We start from the raw sequence: 22,537 nt of genomic DNA on the forward strand, positions 1-22,537 counted from the left end.
AAAGAAATCACACGAAATGTTCAACCTCCAACCAAAGAATATCTTGTGAAGACTTCACAGAGCGCTTCAAAAAATCCAATCAAAGAGCAACTTTGGGATTCATTACTTCAAAATGAGCTTGGATACTAAATTAAAAGCTCTGCAACCTGGAACAAAGAAGAAACCTGTGTGTGTGTGTGTGTGTGTGTGTGTGTGTGTGTGTGTGTGTGTGTGTGTGTGTAATATATACATTATTTATATTTATTTTATTTATTTATTTATTTATTTTTTTTGGGGGGGGGGGGGGGGGACTGCGCATACAGTGCTTTAAATTGGGTCTGTATTCTAAAGCCACATACAATAATGTTATATCCTAAATGTCTGTGGTAGAAGCTCGTGTTGGATTATTATACCCCTCTTGAGTTTAAAGATGATTATGATGATTAACTTTTAGGAGCTGAAGCCACTCAAAAACACTGTACCTCTGATGGCGTAGGCCAGGAAGGCATTGGACACAGCTATCAGTCTGCCGTAATAATACTTGTGCTCCCAGTCGTACTTAGCAACAGGCTGAATCTTCACCTGAAAGAATCACAAAAAAAACATTGAAAACAGATGAGTAACCTCTGAACAAAGTTAATAAGGAATTAAAAACTGACAAGGCAAAGAACCTCAAAAGCTGAAGAAAGTCTAAATGATGCTTTAGATGATCTGTGTTTTTATAACTGTACAATTCCATTTTCCATCATATCATTTTCTCAAATTATGTGAAAACCATATCATTTGATAATGATATGACATTTTATGAAATGTTATAAAAAGAGAATAGGAGACTATAGTGCTCATAAAAATTAGTTCAGATATCTTTAGATAAATACTGTAGCTTATCACTTGTAAAAAAGAAAAAACAAAAAAAACAAAACACCATGTTGAGTCATCACAGATACAGGCTCAGATAAAAATAACAGCCACAGTCAGAAGTACTGACTGTCTCCAAATTTCTCATTTGTTCTCTTCACCAGAGCTGCCAGGTTGTAGCTGATGATTTGGTTTCTTACCTTGTTGCTGCCTCGAGCCTTGCTGTTGATGCTAGAGTCTTGGCTTGCCACAATCTCCACATTGTTAGAAGTAATTGGAATACAGGTAGAGCCATCATCACCAGAAAGGCAGCTGAAATTGCAGCACATTGATTCAGTTAAAAAAATAAAACAAAACAAACAAACAAAAAAACTCAAAAGTCCTTATAAATATGACACCACTAAGCAGGTTAAATGAGAAACTCACATTATCTGAATCTCCTGAGCACTGCTGAGATCTGTGGAGATGGGTCTTGTCGATTCTGACATGGTTGACCGGTCAGTGCTCCCCAGAAGGCCTGTTCCCAATAGCCCATTCAGCTCTCCATTAAAAGATGGCTTTCTACCACTTTCACTTGAATTTCCATCTGAGAAAGACAATGAAAGTAGGAGATCCAGCAGCTGCAAAGAGCTTGTGTTTGTTCTGGGTCTTCCTTACCAGCTTACTTTTGACTCATCTCAGAGCCTGACACAATCATGTCACTGATGCACAATTGTACAGTGATTTTAGACTTTGCAACAAAACAATGAGTCACATGCAGTCTCATAGTGATACACACAATATTCATTACAACGTGTAGGACAATATTTTTTTAACCTATATTTTCAATGGCGATCTATTAGGCTCATTTCCAGCACATATTTTTCTGAGGATTTAAGGCACTCTAAAATTATGCTTATTTATCTTATACAGAGCCTTGATGCAGACCCTCACTTTATTTGTCTGAGAAAAAGGCTGTTTAAGAAACCTTCCCCTCATTTTAAGGCAATGTTCTTATGATTGGCAGCTCCTCTCAAACAGAAGAATTAACAGCAGGCAAATGGGGTTTGTGTGCTCACAACAAGACGTGTGTCTGATATTACCATATTAAAAATATCCATTCCTACTGACATCATACAAAGCCTAAAGCAGACAAAACTTTCCACATGTAGATTAAACTGAGTCTTAGTAAAGAAAAGTTAAACCAAAAGAAATGTTTAATCTAGGACTGGATTTAAAGCATCCCTGGGAAACAGAGCCTAAAGTTTTAGACAAACAAAGAATTCAGGTCGTAGTATGTTATGTATTTAATACTTCTGATTCTCCACGGTTTATAAGCATTTACTAATGAAAAAGGCAGCAAAGTAAAGAGACGTTAAGGCGTAATATATGCTCCTTTTCCATTCTGGTGTTACTTCAAAGTGTGCCGAAACGGTCAACAAGTAGTGTACTGGTCTGAGAGTCCAATTTCTACACCTACCCCCAACATAAAATACTATGACGTAAAGATAATTAAGGCTAACACAGGTGCAAGATACTGAGTTCCTAAAATCAGCATGTCTTCTTCACACTACATGATAAAGTTGCCATGCAATACATCGCAAGTGAGACAAACAAACACACGTGAATTGGTGTTCCCAAATTAGTAAAGTAAGTCCACCCTTCTGCGCAGTTTGTGGGGGCTTGTTCACACCAGTTAAATGCCTCACATTAATTAAGGACAAAGGTATAACCACTTTTATGGCTTCGAAGTAAAAACAGCAAGTTAATTTCTACTAGACGAAATATTTACCTAAGACACGCTTTTTTACACCAAAAAACCAGATACACACATACGCTAAGCTCCTAACCGAGCTAACACTGAGGATGATAAAATACTTTACGACGCAGTTAGCACTCCAACATTACGACGACCCGATACACTTTCGCGGCTCCGCGGAAATTAGTGTTAAAACAGATTCAGTGTGATTCAACTGTGTTTTCACGCAAAAGCTGCAGTTGACCCTGACTTCGTTTCAACACAACTAAGCGACACACATCACGCTGGCTAAGTTATTTATTTAGCTAGCCAGCTAACTAGCATTCAACTAGCTTCTGCGGCCTAAACCAGCGCAGGCGCTTTCGCTCACGGCCCCCACTTACCGGTGCTGTTCCCGGGGCGGTCGAGCTTGAGGATGTCCCGAAGATGCTGGGTTGCACCCTCGATGTCTATATTAGTATTGGACGCCATGGGTGAGGGAAAGGGGAGCTCGGGTTTGTTCAGGGGGAAAGGATGAATTTTGTTTCCTGCGATGCTGCTGTCACTGTTCACCCCGAGCAACCGTCTAAACTTCCGTTTCGTCCGCGCAATGGATTCCGACTTGTCATTGTGTCAGGTCAATGGTTCCCACCTCGAACGCTACTGACGTTCATTTTTTCCACGAGAAGACACCAGTCACTAACTTTGTTAGATATTTGAGTTGAATTATTATTATTGTCCTTATGAATTTTTTGTTAGTTTTATCAACGGCGTCGTACATGTCTCCTTTTAGCAGCTGTTTTTGGTTTGGTTTTGTGTTGTGACATAACGCTTTTGATCATATCAGACCAGCAGGCGGCAGCTAATAAAACCTTTATGGTCCCTAAATGTCAAAATGAGCAATAAATGTATGCATGACATTGTGAGAATGACTGAAAGAGGGTTTCTCACTGAGGCTCTCTGGTGTTACAGAATCTGTCTCTTTAACTCAGGGTGTACTAAACATCATAATCTCACAATGAGACATTTCCTCAGATGACCGATAATTTCAAATTATATCTATAATTTCGTTGGGCTGGTCTTAAAACGAACCAGGGTCGTGCTAAATTTGTTTTTACAATTCCTAGTGTTGTTTTTAAACATCCTTCCAAATTTAACTGAATTTTGCTAGTTTGGTTAATTGGTTATTTCTTGGTAGTAAAAACATACCATCATTTAGACTGTGCAGACTTTAAATACATGGTTTGAAATGTGAATTTACACTGAAACGACATGGTCCCCTTTTAAAAACAAAGTCATAAAATGATGGACACTGAGCATCTAGCTGACCTTCTATTAATCATCTAAACAAGAAAAAAAAAAAACAGCCTAAGGACAAAACTAATATTAACATTTACGAAAAGTTTATAATTAAAGAGGCACCACAGCATGATATGGAAAGACAAGGTCACACCATTAAGAAAAAAAGTCCAGGTTTTATTGTGTATCGTGGCTGTAGTCCATGTTTAACTGCCAGATGTGTGTGAAAGAGAGAGAAGAGAGAGAGAAAATAAGCGGGGTCAGAGCAAAACACAGCAATGTCAACCTTTGTCATCCATGAGCAAATGAATCATGGCAAAGTTAACAGTTGTGTAAAGGAAGATAAAACTCTATTTAACACACTAAGGCGAGCTAATGTAAACACACAAGTGGCATCTAAAAACAAATATGTGAAAAGGAAACTGAAGAAGCCATCTTTGAACCTGAACATGGGACTACAAACCAGTCAACAACAGTGCTAACAGAACTGAGTTGACAGCAGTGGAGTCAACAGTAGAGTAGAATGGGTTAGAGTAGAGTAAAGAGGCGAGCAGAGCGGAGTTAATGGCATCGGTCAGCTGTTTGTCCTTCGGGTGGCTTGAGTATTGTAATGAGGGGGTTCCCAGCATCATGCAGATCAGCAGAGTGGCAGACAGGGGCGTTTGATTGGTCAGCCGGCTCTCAGCAAAGAAACACGTTGCAGTTCTACAGGCTGGGCTGGTCTGAAAACCCGTCTGGATGAGGTTCAGTGATTGACATCTAGAATCTGGTGTTTGCTTGTTTGTCAACACAGGCGTGAATGAAACAGCCGGGAGGGAGGGATGAGTGCTCTCTCTTCTCCTCCCTCCATACTTCACACAGTGACCTTCACTATGGCTGCCCCTGCCCGCCAAAGTGGAGACGCAGGTTAACCGAAATTGTGAATGGCCAGCCTGAACATGTCATTGGTGCACACCCATGCATCGTTAATGTTCTTCAGGATGAAACTCTGATGGAAACCCATAATGGGGTCTTCATCTGCCTGCAAACACACACACAGATGTCAAAGCTGTTATTGATTGAGGCTAGTTCATCAAAGGTACACATTTAGAGTAAAGAACACCTGCTACAACAAAATTATACTGTTATTCGTATTGGTTTTTATTGAACTGGATGCCTCTGTTTCATACTGTCAGACACAGCAGAAATAGAATAGAATAGAATTCAACTTTATTGTCATTGCACATGCACAGGTACAGGGCAACGAAATGCAGTTTGCATCCATCTAGAAGTGCTTTAGTGATATAGATATATTACAATATATATTAGCAATAGTATAGATATGTAAGTATATTACAGAAATACACCAATGGAACAGTAAAATCGGTACAGTGTATGGTGATCAGTAAATACTCCTACAAATATCACTTTAAGAAACATTTTTGAGTAGGTAGAAACGATTTTTCAGAATGTAAACAGAGACTCTGTTCACAGGAAAGCTAGCTTTGCCTTAAAAATTTCAACAGTTCTTTCTAGTGTGGTGTGTACCCAGTCATCTAGATACTTGTTACTGACTAATGAGGCCAACAGAAATACCAGTCATCAAAATTATTGTGATTTTAATAATCTATAGCCACAGTTAACATCTGGGTCTAGGATATGTCAGAAGTGTACATCTATTCACGTCTCTCTCCATTTCATATGCATGTCTGTGTCAAAGTAACCTGCCATATAATCACTCGCCTGAAGCAATGCAGGTATGCATACCCGCAAAAGAAGGCTGCCGGTGCTAGCACTGCTAACATTAACCACACTTTGCAAACTATCCTAAAAATCTATTTTTGTATTTTTTACCATGAGGTATAAAGTGTGAACTATGGAAAGTTTAAATCTCGAATGGAACCATAAGCCTTCCCCCTTGCTGATCATTGCTTCCTGATCCAAGCAGATTTAAAGAAATGTAAATGCCTTAAATGTATTTAAAGAATAGACAACCTGTTGTTGCCTTTCTAGGCTTTGTTGTTTGTGTGACTGGTATTTTACCAAGTTAAACCAGACTATTGTCATACAGCAACTGAGATAAAGTCAGTGTGTTTTGTTCATTTTTCGCTAGTGGAGTCAAGAGGCCTGTACCTCAAGCAGTTTTCCAGGTAATATCAGGGTTAACCCTGGATTTCTTTGTACAGTGAGGGCTGTAAACTCCTTACCAGTGTATATCACCATACTATGTCCAAACATTCTGAAAAATCAGTTCTCCTAAAAGCAGTGTCACCATGCTGGAAGATTTCACAGACCTCAATGAGTAGATAGGAGAGTTAAAAAAAATTTATTAATCTTTTTTAAAATGACATCTAAAGTTAATCTTTTCTTGATAAGCCTAAGTAATGAATTTTAGGTTAGACCCAACTTTATTCTTTGATCTTTTTTGTGACCTGTAAGCAATTTTAAAACTATTTTATTGCTCCATAAGCATTAATATATGATCTACACCTATATGCATTTGATGACCTTATATCAAATTTACACATAGATTAAGCCTACATTTGAATTCAATTTCTGTTTTTCCTATATAATTTTTTACTCTGACTGTTCCGTTTATAGAATACAAACTGCCCTTTAAAATATTAATTTAATTAAATACTCAATTATGATCCATCAGATCATCCCATGTCTTAATAATAAAGTTGTAATATTGATGGGTTTGGTAATTTGCACAGGGTGTATTTTTGTCATCATTCTTTCATGGCTTCAAATAACAAACAATAACAAAACTTTATTAATATAGCTGCAGTCTTCCAGTTTTATTGACTAAAGCACTTAAAGCTCATACATTGATTCTTCCTCTTTAACGCTAAACTACTGTACAGTGCTTTTCCTCTCAAAGCACTGTTTTGCTGTTACTTTCAGTCTGTGATATGTATTTAACCTCTTCATATTTTTCCCCATATTATATTTTATTTATTTATTTATTTTTAAATCAGACACTCTGCTGTCAGTACACTTAATCCATAATTGTGTCTGATCAAATGCTGCCAACACCATCCTATTCAAGTAATTACAGTCTAAATTGGTAAACACTGTGTTAATAGCCCAGCTTTCTGTGATCAGTCATCCTTACTGCCATTGTTAGGGTAAGTGAATCCAGATAACACAAAGATACCCTGGGCGTGTAGATATGCTAAATACAGCTTAAAAATAAGAAAAATTACCAAATTTCCCATCACCCGAAGAACTGAAAATCCTATAAAATACTTTAGATCAAAGTGTCCCCACAATTATGGCTAACATAATTATTAACTTTGATCTCTCACACACACACACACACACACACACACACACACACACACACACACACACACACACACACACACACACACACACACACACACACACTCTCTCTCTGAGGAAAAATTAAATGTTGAGGGAGGACTATAAATTGAGCACAAATTGTGCAAGGAGTGATTTATAACCAGCAGAGAGGTACTGGGTGTGTATTTCTGAGTTTATGTGGTTTTATGCGCTTCAGTGTCAGTAAACTTAGCTGGCTTTCTGTTAGCCATGTGCATTGGTTTGCTTCTGTCCTACATCCGACACTCATTTTAACACAGCTGAACTCACAGTAAATTTTTTCTCATTTAAAAATATCTGTTATTGTTGTCGGACAACAGAAAAACTAAAACACAGACACTGACATGCACTGTTAAAGACTGAGCTCTTTAGGGAGTAAATTAGTTATACTAGAGGCATATATCATGGCTAAAACAAACAAACAAAAATCAGAATTGTATTTTGGACCAAAACTTGAAATATACATCTGGAACTATATTAATATTTCTTGAAGTGGCCTTTATAATCTGAACTGAATGCGGTAAATGGTTTCAAATTACTCTTAGGGATACTATATGTAATATTTGTATGGACAATGTTTCACTTCAACAATTAAATATTCCTCAATTTTTACTTTTCTGAGCGCTTTCTTACTTTTAGACTTATCGACAAGTCTCATTTCTTCTCCTTAAGAAAAAGAAGAGAGAGAAAAAAAAAGATCCGTAGTTTGAACCCAGTTCAGCTGAAGAGAATGAAGAAAACTGACTGGGGTACCACCAACTGCCAACATGATGGGAACAAAAAGTCAGTTGAAAGTTACGTTATCATTTACTGGATTAACATTTTTGCCTAAAAAGTGCTTCAAATCCAGTTTCTACATTAAACACACACACGCTCACACACTAAAATCTTTCTCATCATGTTCAACCTATAAATTGTAGTTTTAAATTAAGAAGCACTGATCAGATCCTGGAAGAATAAGGGAAACAACCTCATTTACTGTATAGCTCAATGTGTGACAATTTAGCTGTAAAACAGTGAATCCTGTCACGCTCCATTCAATGACATCATGATAGTGCTACTTACTTTAAGCTGTCCTACAACCATACTCAAGATGCAGCTGTCTGGAGTTGGCTGATGGTCCTGCGCCGTTATACTATGCGCTATTTTCTGAAATGGGAGACTCTGGTCCAAACAGATAATGAAAATACACAAGAGAAATATTAATACAGGTATATCAGGCAGTGAAAACATTTACTTAAGATGTGTCTGAAGTATTCCAAACTATTTTGATATAAATGTTACATATAGAGATTTGATAATCACTACAGCTGTGTACATTAGCCATCTTCTTTTAATGATCACATATCACAGTTTAACCTGGTTTCTAGTGTGCATGAGCTTACACTGCCACTACACATCTCACTTAAGCCACTAACCACCTGTTGCATGCATGTGACCTCTGTATAAGACAATAGGTTAGCAAATGTACTCACAGCGAGTTTCTCGACAATTGCTCTTTTTCCCTGGTACTGCTGTCCTTCCCACGTAAGGCATGATGCATCGATCTGTGTAGACAGTGGGAAAGAGTGATCAGCACAAAAGTGGAAGAGGATGTAATGTGCAGATGAAAACCCACATCATGACTCAGCAGATTCCTTAAACATCATCAATTAGACACTGACATGTACAGTTTAAAATCACAGATTGTTACAACCAACGTAATTATTTTGTCAGGGTTTTTGGGCTGCGTTGATGTTAAAAAGTGCCTTATGTAAATGCTTTGATTCATAAAACGGAACCTGCACAATCATTTTAATAAGTAGGTTTGTTTAATGACTTTTCCTTTTTGAGACCTTTTTTTCCCCAAATCAGGAATGTGAACACAGCACATAGAAAAAGACTCATTTTCCTACTCATTAAATCACTCATAGAATGAGTGCCCTGAGGGCCATATAATGACACAGGGCTAAAGCTAGGGGTTACTCAATGTTCTGATTATTGAATAATACCTGTACAATGTATAGACAAGACTGCTTATTTTTGTTTCAAGACAGATATTATATACAAACCAATTTCATCATAAAAATAAAAACATTTTCAACAGAAGTTCCACACATTTGAAAAGATGGAGTCAAAGAACACAAAATGTGACAGTTTCTGTCAACTAAACTAAGAACTTATTGACAAGCTGTTTACCTTTGTGCTTTTGGCAGCACTTTGTAATTATATAATCACAAGTTCTCAACTATAGAGGGAAAAAAAATTCAATCCAAAGATCCATGGCTTGCAAATGTGCATGGTATGTGCGAGTGAAAACAACATGCTTCCAAATAATAATCATCATGACCACAAGCATCATCACAACTTCAGGAGTAAGTCTGACAATGCAAGGCTGATGTCTAGACCTGCTCGATTATCAAAATCCAGATATATTCTGGTCAATATTGGACAATTATTCACTGGCTCTAGAAACTTTTACACCTTTATGTTTTAAAATGCTTCCTAACAGTGAATTCCCTTAAACTGGAAATGTATTTCATGTGTGCATATTAAAAAAAAGTGAACTAAACAAAACATGCTACTACGTAGACAGGAGGGATTTGGGGTAAAAATCAACACAAAAACGAAGGACTTTTTAGAAAACACTATTCTTTTCATTAACCATGTTTTCTGAATCAGTCTTGTCGCATTGTTTAGAACTAAATGACAGCAAAACTGAGGCTATTTTATTCAGCCCCCCCAGCCCCACAAACATCTTCATTGAGTTACTTGTTCATTTATCCAGATATGTCGATGCTGTCATTAAAAATCTTGGTGCTTTAATTTCTTTAACTTTTAACAATCAAATCAGGAATTCTGTCAAAAGCTGCTTGACAACATTCACCAACTGAGAACCATCACTAAACGAAAACTAGTTTTGTATCTAAAGAACTAAAGCGTTATCCATGCCTTTATCACCTCTCAGCTGGACTACTGCAATTCCCTGTGTGTAGGATTGCCCAATTGCACTTTCTTTCATTTACAGATGGTTCAAAGCGCAGCTGCTCATCTCATAAGAGTGAGCAAAGCTGTTTTAGCTAAGCTGCCCTGGCAACCTGCAAAGTTTTAAATATATTTAAACATTATTTGTTTTAAAGCCCTCTGTGGATTAGCTCAACAAATATATTACAGATCTTTTAACTCCACATCACGTCACTGAGGTCATCATCACAATAACTTCTCTTGGTGTCCTTTTCTCACATAAAAACTAAAAACGACCAAAACTTTGCAAATATTGCCCCTGGGCTCTCGAACTGTCTGCCACTTCTATTTATTTATTTTTTAACTGTTGTCTGACATATTTCTCAATTATAATTTTTAATATGTTCCCTGTCTGTTATGCAAGCTGTGTTTGTAATTGTAAAACACTTTAAAATGTGCCATATACATAAAGTGACCTGACTGGACAATACCTAAATCATTAGGATTATAAACTCAAAATTAAGGAAAGTGAGATTATTACAGCAAAAGTTTACTCATAAACACCTACATAAGACAAGTCCAACTCACATATATAGATCCCAGTTGTGATCTGTCAGAGTCAAACATCTGATAGTAGTGCTGCACAAAGCTGGATCCTATCTGCTCCCACAAAGGCTGGTCCACCATCCTGAATCACCCTGCAACTCACACTGAGCGTGTGGGAGAGAGCGAATCAGACAAACGTAATGAGATAAGAAAAGGGGCAATTCATAGAAAAAACAACAACAACAGCACCACCACCAGCAGCAGCCTCCCACTTATATCAAAACTAATTTATAGTCACCAGATGTCAACATAAGCTTCAGATTTCTGAAAAAACTCTTGGACAGCCCTCACTACCATAATTCAAGACAGTATTCTGGGATGTTTTATAGAATCAAGCTCTTAAAGCAGCAAACAGTACAATAAACTGTACAGTACACACATTGTTTTGATTTCTGTTTTTTTTTTTTTTTTTTTTTAAAGAAAAATATGTTTTTAACTAAAGACTCCAAAAAAAAAAATAGCATATAGATCCCATTTCATTGAGAAAAATAAATGTTAAAATTACTTAACTGAATAAGCCAAAGTATATTTTACTGCAACGGATCCCTCCGCTCGGGTGACACTGACAGCCCAAGTCATGTGCTCCCACATAACGATACACGGCTGCTACTGGAACAATCCGAGCGCTCTGCACATTAGCAGTAGACTGCGAGCAGCATACCCCGAATTGCGACCACACATAAGTTGTTCAGGGCCCCCGTAAATATAGTCAGAAGTAAAGGGGGATTGAGGAAATATGAGCAAGTAACGTTAATGTACGGAAAAGCTAATTTTTAACTACTTAACTCTAGCTAACTAGCTGCTGCTAGCTTGTGTCATGTTTGCTAATGTTGACTCAGCCTGTGCTAGCACAGACAGTTCACATACGTAGCATGTCTCCTCGCCAGCCAATGTTAGGCGTCAGATAAATTATATTTCCAGGCGTTAGCTGATCGGCCAGCTGGTAGTGGCCTGTTCACCAGTTGCTAAAAATACCCCGTCTGCTTTGAGTGTTCATACCTCTTGCGGGCCCGCGCGTACAGCTCTGGAACACCGAAGCAGCTACTCTACATAGGCGTGTCCACCGTTAGCCCCAAACCGGCCAATAGCAACCGATTTAACAACTTATACCGCCTCGGGCTTTTTCGAATGTCAGATTAAACTAGTGCTTTTTGTTTTCGAGCATGTTTCCATTCACTATTTTGTAAGCGGGCACCATAAAAACTAGTAATAAAAACTTACCTCTTACGCCGAGGCCGGCTGCACGATCGCACAGTGCAATGTCTGCTCCGCTACGAGGGTACGTACAAAAAGCCGTAAAAGGCCCGATGCATTATGGGGATTGTAGTATGCTCAATTTTCTTGTCTGTCGCCTTTTACATAATACAGCCACATTCTGATACATACTATATTCAGAAGTGTGTCATGTCATTTATGATTGTGTAAACTGCTTGCTTTTATGTTGCTTTTATTATTCTACTGTGTACAGTGTCTTTGAGTGTTCTGAAAGGCGCTTTCAAATAAAATGTATTATGATTATTATTATGATTATTATTATGATTATTATTATTATGTCCAAATCACACGTTTTGATGATTTCTGAAGTGAAAAAAACAAGAAAAACCCATGGAGTAAGAGACAATAAAAATGGTAAGTCAAAAATGGTTTTATTTTATTTGATGTACAAAGATTAAATGTGCTACAGTCACGACTGTCCAGCAAGAACACTTACATTACATTACATTTGCTTTTAAAATTACATCAAATTGCAGCACAAAACAGATTTAGTCATTTGTAACTTGTGCCTTCATTGTTCTCTTAGGTTAGGTTGCTGAGTCCACCAGACTGAGAAAAAAGGCATAAGCAAGGCTTTTTACCCAAACACGATTTATTTCTGCAGTCAACAGCAGTAAAGGCCACCGCAAATAGATCCACAAACCGACACACCCTGGTTTGGTAAAAACATCAATTCAATTCAAAATTTATTTGTATAGCACATTTAAAAACAACAGAGTTGACCAAAGTGCTTCACAATCGGTTAAAAACACTTGTTTTTAACCGATTGTGATAGAGAAACAAATATAAATAAATTAGAAACAAATACAGGTAAATAAGAAGACAGTGAATTAACAATAAAAACATAAAACAGGCCTGATGGTACTCATACTGAACTTGAATTAAAAGCCAAAGTAAAAAAGTGAGTTTTAAGATGCGATTTAAAAGACTGAATAGACGAAGTACGAATCTCCTCTGGCAGATTATTCCAGAGTCTGGGTGCTGCTACTGCGAAGGCCCGATCTCTATGCTTCAATTGAGACCTTGGTTGTGCTAAGAGCATCTGGCTAGAAGATCTCAGTGCTCTTTGGGAGTCATACATGTTGAGGAGTTCGTTGAAATAACTAGGCGTCATATTATTTAAAACTTTAAAAGTAAGTACACGAATCTTAAAATCAATACGATATTTTACAGGGAGCCAGTATAAATTTGCTAAAACTGGAGTGATGTGTTCCTACATTCTAACACCTGTTAAAAGACGTGCAGCAGCATTTTGGACTAACTGCAAGCGATGAAGAGGTGAGTGTTGAAGACCCAAATAGAGAGAATTGCAGTAGTCCAGTCTAGAGGTGATGAAGGCATGAATAAGTGTTTCTAGGTCTCTTAGGAAGATAAGGCTTAGCTTTGGCAATTTCACGTAACTGATAAAAACTTGTTTTCACAACTGTGGACACTTGCTTCTCTAATTTAGAGGAGCTATCTAAAAACACTCTGAGATTCCTTACAGTGTGAGAAAGATGAGAAGCAAGAGGACTGAGGGTATCAGTTAACTTGTTCAAAGGGGCATGAGTTCCAAAAACCATAACTTCAGTCATATTTTCATTTAGTGTAAGAAAATTCTGTGTTAACCAGTCTTTAACATCATGTAAACAGTTAAGCAAAGGCTGCAGTGGGACAAAGACACCCAGTTTCAAAGGGAAGTAAATTTGGATGTCATGAGCATAACAATGAAAGGGAATGTTATATTTCCTAAAAATAGATCCCAAAGGCAGCATGTATAAGGAGAACAGAGTTGGACCCAAAACAGACCCCTGTGGCACACCACAACACATAGGGGCGGAGGAAGAGGAGTATTGCCCAATTTTAATAGAAAATGACCTCTCCGATAAATATGATTTAAAACAAGATAAAACCGTGCCTTTTAGACCAACTACGTGTTCAACTGTGTCAAAGGCGGCAGTCAAATCTAAAAGGAGTAAAACAACAGAGCAACCTTAGTCTACAGTTAAAAGAAGATCATTAAAAACTCGTAAAAGCGCAGTCTCAGTACTGTGACGAGATTTAAAACCAGACTGGAACACTTCACAAATGCCACGAATGTGTAAAAAGGTCTGAAGTTGCTTGAAAACAACTTTTTCCAAAATTTTGGACATAAAAGACAGTTTAGAAATTGGCCTGAAGTTAGAAAGCACATTTGGATCAAGATTTTTCTTCTTAATAATGGGTTGCACAACAGCATGTTTGAAAACAGCTGGTACACAACCTGATGACACTGAAGTATTTAAAATAAAATACCAGGCCCAATGACATGAAGAGTTTCTTTAAGGAGGAGAGAAGGAAGAATATCTTGTGGGGAATTAGACTGTCTTAAGTGATCAAGTACTTCCTTCAATGCAGAAAAGGTTAAAAACTGCTGAAAAACAACCGAGGTGGATCTAGGTCTAACACTTTTTTCCATTTTTTCTCTGCACATCGGCGTTTGCGTCTGAGAGCGCAGGTGGTTTCATTCAGCCAAGCGGGTGGTTTTATCAGACCTACATTGCACAAAATAGGTTTCGATAATTAAATAAAATATACTAATTTGTTTGAGTTTTATTCAATATAAAGGGTTACTGTCAATGTCCAGTTCTTGGATTCCTTATATTTGTACAGTCAATCAAAAGGCATTTAAATGCACACTTGATGAATACCACTGACACAGAAATAAATAAATGTATTTTCCTACTATTTTAGTTAATTTCTATAGTTAGCATCTATCTATCTATCTATCTATCTATCTATCTATCTATCTATCTATCTATCTATCTATCTATCTATCTATCTATCTATCTATCTATCTATCTATCTATCTATCTATCTATCTATCTATCTATCTATCTATCTACTGACTTATTTTTACAAATGAAGTGCAGCTTATATGGGTTGTGAACTTTCTTAGAATAAATCCTTGAGATTATATAATAACCCAGTTAATATCAGGTCATTAGGGAATCTTTTATTGAGCCTTAGGTTGCAAAGCATTTTTTAACAGTCAAAGAAATTTTCAAACATGCTATCAGCATTTGAAATATAAAACTGGCAGAGAAAGGTGCTTATCTGGGGTGGACATATTACCATTAGCAGCACATTAACTTATCTCTTTCTGCAGAGCATGGGCTACAACGTCACTGAGCCTCACCGCTTTCCTTGTTTTGGTCCTGCAAGAAATTAAGTTTACTACATGTGTTGCTATCTACTCTCAAGCTATAAGTAACACATGTTTAAATACTTAAATTCTCCCATTATTAGGCTACACAAAACTGCCTGATTACATCAACCCCAAGGTGCTGAGGACCTGTGCTAGCCAGCTGCCTGTGATCCTGAGTCACATTTACAGCCAAAGTTTGAAACAGGAGATGATATCAGTGTTAGGGAAAACATCCTGTCTAGTTCCTGTACCAAAAACCTCAACACTATTAAGAATTTAAAGCCTACTGACCACTTGCCATTACATCATATTTAATGAAGATTGTCGAGAGATAAGTACTGTCCAACATGAAAACATCTCGTGACCCTCTGCAGTTCGCATACAGAAGCTACCAGAAATATTAACAAACATGTCCACCATCTCCTGGATTAATGATTACCTGATACATGTAGACAAACTGCAATTTGGGAGACTGGACGGTACAGTACAGGAGCTCCAAAGGGAACTGTGTCATCTCCATTTGTGCTCACCTTGTACACCTGAGGCTTTCAGTACAATTGTGGTCAATGCAATCTACAGAAATACTCTGACAATTCTGAGGTTGTTGGTTGTATTAGTTGTGGGTGGGAAGAGGAGCACAGAGCACTACTGGGTGACTGGACTGGCCTGGGAGGATTCATCTGCTTCCAAATGTGAATAAGACCAGAGCGACTGTGATCAACTTCAGAGGAAAGAGGACAACTGACCCATGTCTATCCTGGGATAGGATGCTGATGTGGTGGAGGAGTACAAATACAGAGGCATCCATATCAACAACAGGTTGAACTGGAAGACCAACACAGAAGCTGTATCCAAAAAGAGGATGAGCAAGCTCTACTTCCTAATGAAGAGAGCAAAATGAGAGTAAAATCATGGGGATTTTCCATCAGCCAGTTGTAGTGAGCACAATGTACTTTGCTGTGGTGTGCTGGAGAAGAAGCGTCAGAGCTGGTGACTTGGATGTTGTAAATGAATGTATTTTTTTAAGCAGGCTTCTGTAATACAGAATAAATACGATACGAGTATTTCACTCACTGTTAGGAAAGTGGTTTTAAGATTTGATGGTACATTTTCCACTGAATTGTCAAGGAACTGAAGGTAAAGCTTGAAAACTCACAGGTGGTCTCAGTGGCCACAATTTTTAATATTTAATTCAGCATCTTCACAATTTTGATCACATGTTGTGAATTACATCAAGGCTCAAACTTGAGACCCCAGCCACTAAACGCAGGCTCTAAGAGGAGATGGGATCACCACTGTTGCCTGCTTCACCTTGAGATGAGGCCAAATGTGGATCCGTTTCCTCTCCAAAATATGTTGTCCTCTGGGCCTCCCTATACATATGAACACACACATATATACACATGGCTCTCATTTGACAAAGTAAAACAGAACCAGACAGAAAATTACTCATAACCTTCAAGGCTTATCTGAACTGATGGTATAAGGCTAGGCAGTAGTGTATGCTGCACATATTTTAAAGCCCCTTGAGGCAAAATTATGACTTTATGCAGTATAAATAAAACTGACTGTGTGTGTGTGTGTGTGTGTGTGTGTGTGTGTGTGTGTGTGTGTGTGTGTGTGTGTGTGTGTGTGTGTGTGTGTGTGTGTGTGTTTCAATGTATATCTATTTTTATCACCTAGACTCATGGACAGGGAACATGTTGCTCTCAGGGGCATCAGAGGTGACTGGTTCCTCTTGTTGCTGGGACTGAATGTGGCTTTGCTGCTGGGACCCACTCTCATCAGTCTGAAAAACATTTTGGTGGCAATGTTGGTCGTTACTTTTGCTGAGAAGATTGATCCAACTTTCATATTTGTCAGTTTACGATGACATTTGTCAAGCTGTCTCTATTGCTGGAATAGCAGTATCGAGCTTCTGGACCCTAATTTATTCATATTTAGGCTCTTTATCAGCTTTATCAGGTGACATTTATTAGATTAGAGACAGATAGTGACACACACATTACATTTATTAGAATATTCATAGAATTGAAAATCTGTTCAAGTTCTACATACGTAAAGTACCTGGACAGAGGTTGAGACGTGTGTCTTGGCCTGCATGCTGCCTCGTTTGTGGAGTTCCAGCAGTGTGTCATACTCACTCTTTAACTGATCAAAGTCATCCTGGAGTGTCTTCAACTTCACAATAAAAAGAAAAAAAAGTCACCAAAGACTGTTGAGATGTTAAGTCATGAAGTCTATATATAGTATCCAGCATGAGATACCTGAAGCTCGGTCCGTTGGTGTTTCTGTTCAAGGGCGTCCCAGTCACACTGGGGCACAACACCCCAGTACTCTGCGTTCATTCTGTTCAGTTCCTCCTGGGCTTTCCTCAGGTCTTCTCGACACACCTTTAGAGCGAGCTGCAGTTCCACAGGATCCTTCCAATCTAAATGGAAACACATGTAAGAGCATGACACACTTCCCTATAGACATTTATATTTTATAAACATAAAAACATATGTTTTGCTGAGCTCTAGAGGTTACTGTACTTGGGTTTTTCAAATATAGATAATGTTGGGCCTTTTCCATCAAAGAGGTTTTCAAACTTTTTCTGGCATGCCCCACACCAGAAGCTGATCACACGCTACCATCTTTTATCAATTATTTAATAATAATAATACAAAAAGTTGGAAAGTAGTGAAATAAAACTCAAACGAACAGAATTTGCAAACTACTTCTGCAATTTTTTCAATCTCAAAAATAATCTTTTTTATGGAGTTTAACTTTAACTTTCAAATGCAAAATATGGAGTTTAACACAGTTACTTACAGAGTTATTCTCCATTACTACTATAGTTACAGAGAGTCTCTAGTGAGTCACTGGAAATGTTTCCTAAGGAATACCATCCAATAAAGATACTGACAGTTTCAACGTTTAAACAAATTATTATTTTCAGTATCACTTAAAGGGTATCAATTGTTTTTCCTTTAATTCCATCGTACATATATTGTTGCTATGGTGACTCCTCATATTAACCTTCAAATCATTTGGTCAGCGTGTGAGAAAGTAATCCCTTTGATAAATAAAATAAAATTAATTAATTAATTAATCCCAATAAAGAATATGTTATATTGTCTTAAAACCATACATGTTTATTTTGGGAAGAAATCACATCTAAATTCACATTTTAAAAAAAAAGGACCTTAAGTTATTTTCAGTTCACTGTTAACTAGTTAAAGATGTAATAGATGTTGTTATACCTGTACTTTTGTCTGCAGAACGCTGCTCCTTCACACTACTTCTTGTCATGTCATTGAGCTGCCAAATCAGCAACCTGCGAGCATCACGCTCCTCCCGGTACTGCAGATACTGGTCAGACAGTTCTGACTGCAGATGATCCACCTTAAGAGGAACAACAGGCAATGGGGTGACTGATACGATAAATGATGGATGCATTTCCTTTATGCGCAGGGTTGTGTGTATGCTTTCATGCCCTTAAGCTTTTATGCTTTCATAAAAGCTTTCATGGCCTTAAAAGTCACATGTCTTGATGCATTCTCAATCATCCAGATAAATAAATCTCCAAAAGTTGATTCTGTTCATCTAGACGTAGCGTTTTCAGTGGGAGAAACGTTTTGTCACTCATCCAAGTGACTAAAAGTCACATGATTAATTAAACAAAAATAAAATTAAAAGTATGCCATTTACCACTGCCTGCACTGTCTTCTCTCTCTTTCTCATGGCTTCAATCTCCTCCTTTAGCTTCTGCTTCTCCATTTTCAAGGCAGCAATCTCAGCCTGCTCCTCTGCCCAGCGAGCTTGAATCTTTCTGTCACATTCCTCTGTCACCAGCCTCAGATGGGACTGCAGTGGTTCCAGCTTTTTGATTTGTTCTCCCTGATGAACTGAAAAGATGTATACAATGCATGCATTACAACAAATAATCAACTCCCTGATATAAAGTCTTTATACAAAGAAAAGCTAACCTCTACAAACTTCATCTTTTTACTGAATAGACAATTAGTTTTAACTAGGTGAGAATAACATGTTGAAACCAACTCTTTCTATGCTACAATAGAACTTATCATTTTACTGCCTACACAAACTGCTAGGACCTTTTAGAAGGCTATTGGAATCTAGTGGAATCCTTTCCACTAATTTTATTAACTTCTTAACCCAGATTTGCTCTCACAAATGCTGAGTTGAATCCTTAACAAACAACAAAGAAAAGTGTATGACTATGTATAGGATGATTTAGAAGAAAACACTCAAAAGTGAATGGCAAAGAGACAGAATAGTACCTGGAGAAGACTCAAAATTATTAATATAGTTACTGAATATTAAAGTCACAAAGTTTTGAGAAATTAATTCAGAATAATACATTTTTTTTTACAAAGAAATATATTGCCTTACTTTGCAAGGCTGGATGGAACCACGCTGGTTGCTGTGTATTATGACTGCAAGAAAGGGCTAATCAAATTATATTTTTCTGTCTCTAAAGAGATATCTACATTGTTGTTACTATTATACACCCTCTCTTTGCATGTTCATTTGAACCAATAAATTTAGTTTGATGTAAGACATTTACCACTTAGATGTGAGAGAATATTGATATTTATGTATTGTAAATATAAAACTTTAATTTATTTAATTCTATACCCAAAGGTTTTATTTTTCTGTTTTTCCCAAAAACGTTGTGGGACGCCATTTCTAATCTGCTTCAAAACCTTGTCAAATCTGTTATAAATTGTTTTTTTAAATAGCATTTTTATAAAATCTATACAAATCAGACTAGCTTTCTCACTGACCAAAGGTGTTTTCATATTCCTTTTTAATGGCAGACAGAAGGGGTTGGTAAGTTTTGAAGGCAGTGATGAAACATTCAAATGCATTGCGGTAGACCTGTAGGCAAAGTAGAGTAAGATTGTAAGTACTTAGACTGCAGCAAGAAAATACGTATATATCTTCTAAACATAAATACAATCAACAAAAACATTTCACCTGAAGTTTCAGCTCCTGAAATTTTGGCTCATGTGGGTCGATAGTATGAAGCTCCTTGCTCACATAGTTCTCCAGCTGCATCAGAAGTTGTGGCTTTCTGTTTGGGCCTGCATAAAAGTAACTGCCTCCTGTCCAGCACTACATGATTGGTCACACAAAAGCACACACAGTACTGTGAAAGGAACTTTCCTGTGACACTGAAAGATAAAGTTTATAAAGATGCCATGAAGTTCTTAGATGATCTTTATACCAATTAAAAGACTTTAGATGTTGGCAGGACAAAGTCAGATTGCTGTTTGTGTAATGTTACCTGATTTACGTACCTTTCTCGTTGCACATGGTTGGACAGATACACCACCAGCACTTTCCTCTTCATGTCCTTCCTCTGATGTCTGGGCTGTGTAACTTTGTAGATTGTATTCATATGTAAGTCTAATATGCAAACAACAAAGTCAGTCTGCCTTAAACGTACTTTAAATAAGCTTTGAAATACAAATGTATTTATACATAAAAACAAACGTAGCATGATTTTTGGTGTAAATGGAAGTCATTTCATCACTTGCCTTGTTTTTTGTGACGGTGTTAGAGGTGGAAATTTTATATCTTTGTTTGGTGACATTTATAGCTTTGATATAAGGGGTAGACAATAACAAACACTTAGCCCGTTTGAAACTGTTGTATTTCGTCAGTTTAACTCAATGAGATCGGCTTTAGCGTCGCACAGCACAACATTTGAAGCAGGGTTTCCATGGTAACGACGACTGACTACGCAACAAGACCCCACGTAGTTGCCCGGTGTGCGCCTAACTAATTTTCAAAATGGCAATGATTTTATCTGCTCAACTCAATCATTAACTTTGATATATAATAACTAATATATGGTAACGTGTTTTATAAAGGCTATTTCACATATCTGCTATATTAATTACAATATAATAAAACTTAGTAAACAACACAGTGTTTTTATGAACAGGCACATATTTCGCCGAGGAAATAACACTGCTATTAATACTGTAAAAATACCCTTTAACTTACAAATAAATACAAGTTTTACCATGTAAAGTTCAAATTTAAATTATATAACGTTCTGAAAACGTGTGTAAGTTTAACAGACGAAAACTACATTTCCTAGCCCCTATCTCACTGGAAGGCCCTAAACCCGTCTAACAGTAGTGGAACTCTGTAGTCATTTCTAGTGACATTAGCATAAAAGCGAGCGTGCAGCTGAACTACAGTACCCATACGACACTATTTCAGCCTACAGTACATTCTGCTGCTTATCCGGGGATGTCACACCGCTGCTATTTTCTCCCCTCAGTCCCTCTCACTCTCAGCCTACAGCTCCAGCGGACTGACACTGGGCTTTGGATAGAAAGAAACGAACAATAAGATACAAAAACAGGAGGCCAAAAAAAAATGACAGAGCTCGGAGCGGGAAGCCTGCCGCTGGGAGATCCTGCTTTTAATTACCAGGAGCACGAGCTTAACGAGAGGCTGAAGCGGCTTTACCCGGCTGTAAACGAGGAAGAGACCCCTTTACCCCGATCCTGGAGCCCCAAGGATAAATACAGCTACATTGGGCTGTCACAGAACAACCTACGGGTCCATTACAAAGGTTAGAGACCTGCCTCATCACTGATGGGCCTAAGTGTGTAGTCAAAACAGCAGTTCAAATCTGTCTGTGTTGTTGCCGAAGGGGGGGGGGGGGGGGGGGTGTGTCTCTCTCTCTCTCTCTCTCTCTCACACACACACACACTCAGTATGCGATTATGTTGACTGTGTATGTGCGTGTGCAGTCCTGGTAAATCTAGTCTGAGCTGCCTCTCCTGTCCTGTAACCTTGCTTTGTTTCACGAATGAGCAGAGGAATGCCCAGATGGGTGACAGTGAACTCGCTAACCCTGGCCATCGGTCTCATTACCGTCACACTGAAATCTTCAATATCATGGCTCTTCTTTGTTTATTTACTGTTTATGACGTTACTGCTTTGGAGTAAACTCACTGCATCTGACGTTCTCCTCGCTTTGTACTGGAAGGGGACACTGGTAGCAGTAACGACGCATAGTTTATTGGCAAACCCCTGTCTAACTTACGGGAGCTTGCTAACAGAAAGCTGTTAACCAAACACATTACTTAGCCTTGTGGCTAACTAGCTAACGTTAGCCAACTTAGCTGTTCCTAATATTGAATTGAGGACAGTAGGTTCCGAGGTGGACACCAACAGAACTTGTTTTCCAGTGCAGTATCAGTTGAAATATTAACGCTGTACAGTGCTATAGCAAACAGGATAAAATGGCATTGTTTTGTGTTTCTCATGTGATTTCAGAGCAGTGTTCTAGAAGTCTTTTCCAATCATTTTCCCGTCCACCTCCATTCAGATCT

At 37.9% G+C, this 22,537-nt stretch overlaps 4 protein-coding genes across 6 annotated transcripts in view; 1 reads left to right on the plus strand and 3 right to left on the minus strand.

The window, feature by feature from the left end:
• edc4 (enhancer of mRNA decapping 4) overlaps positions 1 to 3,176 on the minus strand; it is a 29,817-nt gene extending 26,641 nt beyond the window's left edge. The window contains exons 1-4 of the mRNA XM_080907610.1: positions 2,959 to 3,176; positions 1,264 to 1,423; positions 1,038 to 1,149; positions 462 to 561 (exon numbers count right to left, since the gene is read on the minus strand). Coding sequence (XP_080763736.1) covers positions 462 to 561; positions 1,038 to 1,149; positions 1,264 to 1,423; positions 2,959 to 3,046 — 460 coding nt within the window. The 5' untranslated portion in view covers positions 3,047 to 3,176. The remainder of the gene's footprint in view (positions 1 to 461; positions 562 to 1,037; positions 1,150 to 1,263; positions 1,424 to 2,958) is intronic.
• Positions 3,177 to 3,991: 815 nt separating this feature from the next.
• Positions 3,992 to 12,049, minus strand: nutf2 (nuclear transport factor 2). Its single transcript, XM_080907623.1, has 5 exons — positions 11,951 to 12,049; positions 10,712 to 10,833; positions 8,656 to 8,727; positions 8,246 to 8,344; positions 3,992 to 4,874 (listed from the first exon to the last, which is right to left on the minus strand). Exons 2-5 carry the CDS (start codon positions 10,808 to 10,810, stop codon positions 4,761 to 4,763), a joined length of 384 nt encoding a protein of 127 aa, XP_080763749.1. The 5' UTR covers positions 10,811 to 10,833; positions 11,951 to 12,049; the 3' UTR covers positions 3,992 to 4,760.
• A 4,283-nt stretch (positions 12,050 to 16,332) lies between these two features.
• Positions 16,333 to 20,917, minus strand: tsnaxip1 (translin-associated factor X interacting protein 1). Of its 3 annotated transcripts, none has more exons than XM_080870447.1 (10): positions 20,720 to 20,917; positions 20,480 to 20,588; positions 20,157 to 20,294; positions 19,964 to 20,057; positions 18,864 to 19,060; positions 18,416 to 18,557; positions 17,438 to 17,601; positions 17,238 to 17,351; positions 16,850 to 16,959; positions 16,333 to 16,543 (listed from the first exon to the last, which is right to left on the minus strand). In XM_080870447.1, the coding sequence occupies exons 1-10, from the start codon at positions 20,773 to 20,775 to the stop codon at positions 16,444 to 16,446; spliced, it is 1,224 nt and encodes a 407-aa protein (XP_080726573.1). In that variant the 5' UTR covers positions 20,776 to 20,917; the 3' UTR covers positions 16,333 to 16,443. The 3 variants fall into 3 exon arrangements, with proteins under 3 accessions (XP_080726573.1, XP_080726574.1, XP_080726575.1); XM_080870448.1 differs by having other exon boundaries at positions 20,480 to 20,561; positions 20,720 to 20,915; XM_080870449.1 differs by lacking the exon at positions 20,720 to 20,917 and having other exon boundaries at positions 20,157 to 20,353; positions 20,480 to 20,554.
• Positions 20,918 to 21,428: 511 nt separating this feature from the next.
• ranbp10 (RAN binding protein 10) overlaps positions 21,429 to 22,537 on the plus strand; it is a 44,966-nt gene continuing 43,857 nt past the window's right edge. Inside the window, exon 1 of the mRNA XM_080870420.1 lies at positions 21,429 to 21,771. Coding sequence (XP_080726546.1) covers positions 21,573 to 21,771 — 199 coding nt within the window. The 5' untranslated portion in view covers positions 21,429 to 21,572. The remainder of the gene's footprint in view (positions 21,772 to 22,537) is intronic.

The sequence above is a fragment of the Rhamphochromis sp. 'chilingali' genome, assembly GCF_963969265.1.
Source record: "Rhamphochromis sp. 'chilingali' genome assembly, chromosome: 2".
Lineage (NCBI taxonomy): Eukaryota > Metazoa > Chordata > Actinopteri > Cichliformes > Cichlidae > Rhamphochromis > Rhamphochromis sp. 'chilingali'.